Source organism: Beta vulgaris, chromosome 5, assembly GCF_026745355.1.
Source record: "Beta vulgaris subsp. vulgaris cultivar EL10 chromosome 5, EL10.2, whole genome shotgun sequence".
Lineage (NCBI taxonomy): Eukaryota > Viridiplantae > Streptophyta > Magnoliopsida > Caryophyllales > Amaranthaceae > Beta > Beta vulgaris.
The window spans coordinates 3,093,819-3,102,216 of record NC_079206.1 but is presented as its reverse complement, the minus strand read 5'-3'; the positions used below and the strand labels follow the sequence as shown (position 1 = coordinate 3,102,216).

At 35.3% G+C, this 8,398-nt stretch overlaps 1 protein-coding gene across 3 annotated transcripts; it reads right to left on the bottom strand.

Moving 5' to 3' along the window:
- Positions 1 to 585: 585 nt before the first annotated feature.
- Positions 586 to 8,166, bottom strand: LOC104892218 (protein PAM71, chloroplastic). Of its 3 annotated transcripts, none has more exons than XM_010678081.3 (12): positions 7,827 to 8,166; positions 5,615 to 5,680; positions 4,545 to 4,839; positions 4,030 to 4,083; positions 3,577 to 3,638; positions 3,206 to 3,274; positions 2,702 to 2,753; positions 2,523 to 2,597; positions 1,859 to 1,988; positions 1,616 to 1,686; positions 1,257 to 1,304; positions 586 to 829 (listed from the first exon to the last, which is right to left on the bottom strand). In XM_010678081.3, exons 1-12 carry the CDS (start codon positions 7,964 to 7,966, stop codon positions 755 to 757), a joined length of 1,137 nt encoding a protein of 378 aa, XP_010676383.1. In that variant the 5' UTR covers positions 7,967 to 8,166; the 3' UTR covers positions 586 to 754. The 3 variants fall into 3 exon arrangements, with proteins under 3 accessions (XP_010676383.1, XP_010676382.1, XP_048501151.1); XM_010678080.3 differs by having other exon boundaries at positions 4,545 to 4,847; positions 5,596 to 5,680; positions 7,827 to 8,164; XM_048645194.2 differs by having other exon boundaries at positions 4,545 to 4,847; positions 7,827 to 7,879.
- Between the last annotated feature and the right edge of the window lie 232 nt (positions 8,167 to 8,398).

The window sequence follows — 8,398 nt, the reverse complement described above, 5'->3', positions numbered from 1 at the left end:
AGATCACCCGAATTCAACGGTCACTGTTAATCTATATACAAAAATTCTTTATGCCATCACGCCATGCATCTCATAATGTTGATGTGTGTAATGCCAGTTAAGGACAATGCTTAAATGATGCTACTGATAATTATTAGTTGGGTTATAATGGATCGATGAGGCAATTAGTAAAGTTTTACAAGGATTACTGATACTGCTACCACGACAACATCGGAACAACCTCACTATCATTTAAGCATGCGACACATTATATATATAGAAGATCAGTTGTTATCTACACAGCCACATAGGGTGGTATCTTCCAGAAATTCATTTACTATGGGTCGGAGTCATAAAAACCATGCAACATTATATATATAGAAGATCAGTCGTTACCTACATAGCCACATAGGGTGATATCTTACAGAAATTCATTTACTCCTATGGGTCGGAGTCATAAAAACCATGCAACATGATTCAAATACATGCAGCCATACTGCTATAGTGCTATTATAGTGGTGGTCTATTTTATATATACCCACAAAGCAACTCCAGAATCATGTAATATACAAATAACAAACATGAGGTATCATCTACATCAGGGCAGAAAGAGTCATGAGGTAAATTTAAAATTAACCAAATGAAGTTTAATGCAACAAAGAATAATGAGAGAATTTACACTGAAATAAACGGTCTTTGTTAGAAAGAATCCATGCTGCTCTTCTACAAATTGGCAACATAGGACTATTCATCCTAATATACAAATGGGGAGTGTCTAACCTTGGATTATCTCGATCAATGTTATGCAGGCAAAAAGTAGAAAAAGAACACCTCCAACGTACGAAATGACCTATACATCAGATCAGAACTCGGTGTAAATCATTAAACAATAGAGCTTGTAAAGCATAATTTTGATGGTACAGTGCAACGGTAATTAATTATGTGTATTTTTGTGAGGAAAAATATCATGTCAATGTGCAAGGTTGTTTGTCCAACCCTTGATACCCTTTTTTCTTCACTAATTTGCATTACCATGTAGTTTCTGCTACAAGATTATGTACAAATATATTTTCAATACCATCATTATTTATAAACTACCAAACAAATCGTAAAAGTAAAGGACAGTGGTACAATAAATCAAAAAGAGATGTAAATTTGGCCTTTTTATGTGCGTCTATAGAAAATGTGATCATTGCTTATTTGGGATGGGGGCTTATTGCGAGAGGGAATTGATTTCAACGGGTGATTGATAATTATGAAATGGATCGAACACTCACTTTTTCAGACAAGAAGCTACCAAGTAGAGATCCCCCGGCTACAGCTAGCTGCAATTAGACAACTGAATAAGTACTTGAGCGAGAGACTTGAAGTCGAGCAAGTAATTTACTTCATATTAATCGTTTTAGCGGAAAAAACAAAAGCTGGAAATGGACCAATTTCATTGGACAAGATTTTAGTTCTTGGCTATAGTTCCAAACACAGTTTTCCAAACATATCAGACAAAGAAGCATCACTGAATCTGTTTTTCTTGCCATCAGATCACATGAAATTTGATGAAAAAACATAACTAAATCCCAGTATAGAATTTTGAAGCTGCTGAATTGCTGATTACATTATGTAACTTGAAAAAAATTACCAATGTTGCTACTCCATGACCAGCAAACGCTCCACCTACGACTCCAAGAGGTGATGAGGCAGCAGCAAGCGCTACAAAAGTGTAACAAATTGATTCATTAGCAATCATTGTTTCTGACATAAATCCAATTATAATCAAAAGGCAGCAAAAATACTGGCAACAAAAGGTCAGAAATTCATTTTTTGCAACTAGTAAGCTTATCTACTAGTTTCCATCTCAAATTAGATCACACAGTAAACTCACCTATAGTTGAGAAGAATGATTTGTCACCCCATTCAGCAACAAAAACCAATGCAAATGTACTTGCAATTGTGCTAGCAGCAGCTAAGATCCCAGAACCATTTCCAGAAAATTCTGAAACTGCCAGCTCAGCCTGGTTCAAAAGACAACCGAAGTTATGTCCTTTAGCATTGTGTTCCTTTATCCTTTAAAGGAAGAAAGATAATTGGGCAAGCAAAGGAGAGGGTCAACAAAGTCCACAAGGAAACAAAAGCAAACTGGCAACCAATCAGCAGAGTGAAAGATGCCACAGGAAACCGTACTTTGTTTAAGACAGATTTAACTGAACTATAAACATACATTAGGGTGTATTTGCATGACACAATCATAGCTTCAAAAAGTAGTCCATCTGTTCTGTAGCTAATTACAGTTTACACCAGCCGAAATTTTACAGAGAAGCAGATGAAGAATAAACATTTGCACTTGGTGTATTAGAGCCATTATCTTATGTTTACCTCAAACCATATCAATATTAAGTTTGAGAGCACTCCTCATCCTGTTAGATAATCTTCATGTGAAGGTACATTAGATAAGCCACACGTTCAGCTCATAATTCATTCATATTAAACCCACATGATTTCCAGAAATTTCTGATTTTTGTACATCAATCATATAACTTATTAACTACCTCTTTCTGTTCATCTTCTGCCTTTTGACTGTCACTTGAAGTGGCATCAACCAGCGTCGTGACCCCAAAATACACCTGAAACATTGATTAAAGAAAACTTCATCACTTCACTTAGCAACAGATTCTGGACATGTATTAAGCAGCCTAATTATCAAGCCATTAAAAGTATAAAAACTTACCAGGAGACAGACAGCAGCAATATCATCAATAGGCAAATCACTCCCTGCAAAACTGCAATTCAATTGACATTGTGGAGCTATTGTGAGAAGAATTAACATAAAAGCAGTATGACACACAAGTTTTCTAACTTCCCTAGGGGTCTAGACAGAATCAGTGTGCATCATATCAATATGTTTATTGCAGCAAGACAGCAACGTGAAAACCTATTTTCAGTAATGCTGTATCATTATGAGAATGCGCAAATGTGTTCTAAAAACTTCTAACTTGATAACAAAAAGAAGCATCTGGTTTCCGAGGATCTTTATTCCAACCTTCCAGATCATGTTTGTCCTCCAACATTCGGCTAAGCCCCAGTAAGTCATATTTATGTAAGATCCATTGAAATAGGCCTCTAAAGTTCGATAAGATAAACATGCACATTTACAAGTTCAGTACAAAATTTCATAGGAATTTTTATTAGAACACATTGATGCCTTAAATATATCAGAACATGTTGACATTACCTGACAGGAAGGACACCATCAATATAGTGAAAAGTCCTTCCCAGTACCACTGATATTATAGTCATGATCCTGTTCAAATCACAGATATTATTGTTAAATAGAACCCAAAATCAAAGAAGCAAACTTCAAAGTATAAATCTCTTCATCAACATAGTAAATCAAGTATATTCTAGTTCTTTGTGGCATGATTGATCTACTTGATGGTATTGAATAGTGAATCTCACAATATAAAAAAGATTTTAAGGTTTTAAAATCCAGCCTCTTGAAGCATTCACACAATTTCATGTAAAAGGACAAAGCACCATGATCATAGAGAATGAACTGTTAAAGCAGATAACATGTTAGGACCATAAATTGACAAGACAACATACGCAAGTGCACCAAAAGTGCCGGCGAAAACAACTGTGGCAGAATTTCTGGCTGCTAATAATGCCTGAACAAGGAAGCAAAAATATGCATCAGGAACATCAAAATCCATTAAGCTTCAATATAAAGAGTAAAGGCTGACAGAAAGATATGCAGAGATGGCATACTATTACAATGCCTTCGACACTCAGTAATGTATGGCTTTCATAAGCTTTGGTCATGAATAATTGCTTCTTTAGCTTCATATACTATTCAATATTGATAATGATAATAGACTGTAAAATATACAGCATAGAGAATTTCTATTCTGCAGAAAGAAGAGTGATAACAGGCTGAAATTAAGATAGAATACTACAGTGGGAGGAAATACTTTGAAGTAAAAATATAAGGGAAAAAAGAACCTATCAGCACCATATCAACTTGACCAAAAAGGCATTAACTCATTTATGTGTGCATACCGCAATAAAGAAGGTCTTGTCCCCAAGTTCAGAGAAGAAGATCAACAAGAATGCCTGCAGAAGAACATATATCACTAGCTTACCAAAATTAATATGAGATGCAAATGATCCATGTACTTCAGTACAATGATCCATGTACATTGACACAAAGGAGAAGTTATTATAAAGGAGACTGTAGGCAGCCATGACTAGCAGAAATAAGGCACAAAATATACTAGACAGTATCTTTCATCATGGCAAGAATTAGAACGCCAATATATTATTGCCTTATATTCTCTTTTATTCCTTGGAAGAGGGTGAAAGGAAGAGGGGGGGGGGGGTGTGCTTCTGGAGTTAACAATAAAAAAGCAGATTTTAGGGGCTTTTAGGGAATAAACAATTTTGATGATTTTGCAAAGAGTTAAGCTTTGGGTTCCCTACACCTAAAACTAAGTATCACTTCCGAAGATAGTCTAGTTTGACAATAACTTAATACGAGTTGCAAATTGCAAAAGTTGCAGGGAGATTTTCCTAACTGAAGCGAAACCTGTGCTAATGTCACTAAGGTCTCCAAAGAAGTTAGCTGACTGTAAGTTGTCCATAATATTTGAAGTAGCACTCGCTTTTTCAGCACCCTGGACTGTGAGTATCCCTAAGAGAAAGACAAACTTTAGCAACTGCTGAGTTGATTTAAAGGAGGTTGATATGTCCATAGCAGTAACAGTTTCATCTGGTGTGCACTGATTTGAAGTCGAGAGGTCGGAAGCACCAAAAACATATCGATCTTTATACAAGTCTGCAGTTCTACACTGATTCTCATTATCATCAAGCCTGTACTCCTGCAACAGATTATACATTATTTATGGAACAGCATATTGAAAATATAGGCAAATGCATTCATTGCATGTAACATGCTGGTAACTTAAAATCTAGAGGGAGTTCTAATGCAATGTACAAGAAAGAACCATCGCACAGAACTTTTTCAAGAGTTAGAGCAAGGGTCAGATAAACATATGACATAAAAGTTAACACCAACACCTATAATTTGAGAGGTCACATGTTGCAGAAGCATTAAACCTTTAACCAAAAAAAAGATTCGCATAGGCATCAGTTGATCCGAATTGACATTCAAGTTATATTGCTCTAACATGCAACGAGAAGAGGCTAATGACCTGGCATTAATAGAGGTCAGTTTTGAGAGAGGAGACACTGAGTCTTCGATAATCTAAAATGAATCATAAGCAACGAGGTGATAATCTAATAAATGGTTGATACACAATCGGAAAATTCATCGATGGACCATGTACTCAACAAGCACCAAACATTTTATATATTGCGGACATGAATAATTATATATTAAGTGATTAAAATGAGCAAGCTCAACATAAACTATTGGCAAATATTATTGTCAGATAATACTACACTATCTAATTCAGATTTTTTTATTTTTGTATCATCTTCTGAATTGAATCAATCTACAAAAGCAATGCAAAGTTACCACAATTTATTTTACACGCCGAATACTAGACAAGCCAAATAGCAACTTCACAAGAAGAATCAAGAATAAGCATAATAAAGAAAAGTTACAAGCTGATTGGACCCTTGCCGTGCTTTTTGTGCAAAAAGTCGAAAATCCTCTTTCTGCATAGGGTTGTAAAGCTTGTTTAGAGCCCTGCAAGAAAACATTTGAACTTTAGCCCTATAAGAATTTGAGTTACAAAAGCCAAATCCTTTGAATGTGAATGAAGGGAAAGCAAAAGGAAGGAGTCTGGAGGTCTAATTTTACAGGTTATTTTCAACAATCCAGGAACTCGTAGATAGAGTTCAAGTTACATCTAATTTTATCAATTTTCTTCTTTCTTGTATCCCTCCAATCCACTTATGTATCCAAATTCCAAACAACTGTACATTTGTGCTCCAATCATGCGCCACTTGCCACAGATGTTTCTCTAATGTATAATGGTTGTAACGCTAATCCTACTTTTGTCTAATAATTTCCTATGTTAACAGAAAGAGGATATGGGAAAAACGATTTATCAACTAAAGCCAACAAGAAACCACATTTTCAGTTCACCACTTGGTCATGTTAAGGATCCATTTCAGGAAAAAAAAGCAGACAATTGCCTGATGAAAAGTATTTCCATCAAAGATAATTTCATTATTTTTTCATGGTTGAAAATTCTTCCTCTCTTGAATTCAGGTAAGCATCTCAAATTTGCACAAAATTAGAAATTGTCCATTTGACTGCTACATCCAAATGGGGCATAAGGAACTAAACTATGTAATAATTCTGGTTTTACACGATTTGGAATGGTTCGCTCTAAGGTACTGATCACTGAGGTGTACAACAGGGAAATAGCTTCCACTTTCCCTGAAACCTTGTACAATTTCACATAAAAGAACAAATAAACTTTATATACACAATACATTGCTCATATCACCCAATCTCCTATTAAAAGTCATTCAATATCTCATTAAAAAGACACTCTCCCAAACAGTCACCAGTTGATGTCAGCTAATCATCTTTTATAAATTACAAGGTTACTCTAGTCTTACCATTCATCACTCTCAAGCAAGCTCTACTCATTTGCAGACTAATTTCGCTACTAATCCATGAAAGAAGGAAATTAAAGAAAGGACTTCCTCCCCTGTTAAACACGACCTAAGTCACAGAAAAACCTCAACTTCTCTTTGGTATCTTTCTTTCTTTTTTTGGTGAGGAAGTCGGGCTAAAAATTCTACCTCAGGCAAGGACCAAGTCAAGAGACAAACACCCCACCCCCCCCACCCCCCCAAATGACCTTTAAACTGGTGAATGACATGAGTTACTATTTTTTCTTATTTTGTACAAGTAAAATCCGCTACATTAGGTCTTCATCCAAGTGGGGATAGCACTTCTGCTCACTACAAGTTAAGCTCATGGCAATAGAACAGACCAAGCTTTGTTTTGGCAAATACTTCAGAGCTCCATTTCAGCTTCCAATTTAGAAGTGTTTGGTAAGTACTAATGGTTACCTACTTACATTAAACTTTCTAAGCTAGATTTTAGAATTAAAAGGGTTGGCAAGAAACTTTTTAACTTTCAACTCCCTTTCGACTTTCGTCTAGCTTATCAATTTCAGTTATTGAATGTAGCTTCTCAAATTAATCATTCTTTATAACATCCATCCACCTTCCAATAAGCTTATCAATTTCAGCTACTATTGGCTCTTAAAAGCTTCAAAGCCAGCTTATCATTTTCAAACCCACAAAGTATCACCTAACTTTTCATTTAAGCTACAATGATCAACTATTATCAATTTCAGCTAATCTATTCTAAGCACTCGAATCTCGACATGCGAAGTCAATAAAACTCTCAAATAGTCTATAATCTTACACAAACATAACAAGGTCTTTCACCAAAGAAAATTCCTCTCACATTGTCGAAACATCCCAATGCCACACATAAATGATACAATTCTCAATAACGACAACAAGTGATCAGAATATGGAGAGAGAAAATAACTATTTCGGATTGCAGTTTACAGTATAAGAGTAAGATAAACTATAAACTAAGTCACATTGCAGTTTATAGTTTTCTTTAAGCAATAAATATCGAATCATTCACAAAAGTAACAATTCTACCATAATTTTCATTCATAATCAATAATCATATTCTAAATTAACCATCGGTCATCAATTCATCAACAAATTAAAACAAAAAAGAGAAGTATACAACGAAATTGAACACTTAGAACAACGGAACAGCGTAATTCACCATATTTAAAAGTAAAACCTCAATTTAAACAAAAAAATAAAGTTAAAATTGAAAACAAAACCTCCATTGAAATGAGCATGAAATTCGGCGACGCAAGCAGAAAGAAGAGAAAGTATGATCAAATGATCTTCCGCCATTCGTAATTCTTCTGGTTCCGAAACTTCTAGAAAGAGATGAAGGAGATGTTGAGAGCGTCATCATCTTCAACCTCGTTCAATTTTTTCTCTCTCTTCTTTCTCTCTCTTTTGAGTGTGGAATTATAGTCTGGACCATAAGTGAGTTTGTGTGCTCCATATCCAAAGCTTCCAAAATCTGTGATCATTGATGATAGCGTTTGAGTGGATTGGGACGTGTTTTCGTGGGGAAAAACAAATGAGCGTAGTCGGCTTTTTTCGTCATTCAAAAATTATGAGGATGCGGGTTTTTATTTGTTGTCGAAGGTCCAATATGGGAGTAAAAGAGGTTGAGCCTGTTTAATACTAAAGGCCCAAGCCTAGAATCTATGTTCCTAATCCTGAACAAAAAAAGTTCCTAAAGAAGTACATCCTATTGTCACTCTGGTAGTCTTGTAGATAAAAAAGTTCGAGATAGGAATTAAGGTTGGATTAAATGGTGACTTTGTCCATCTTTTTT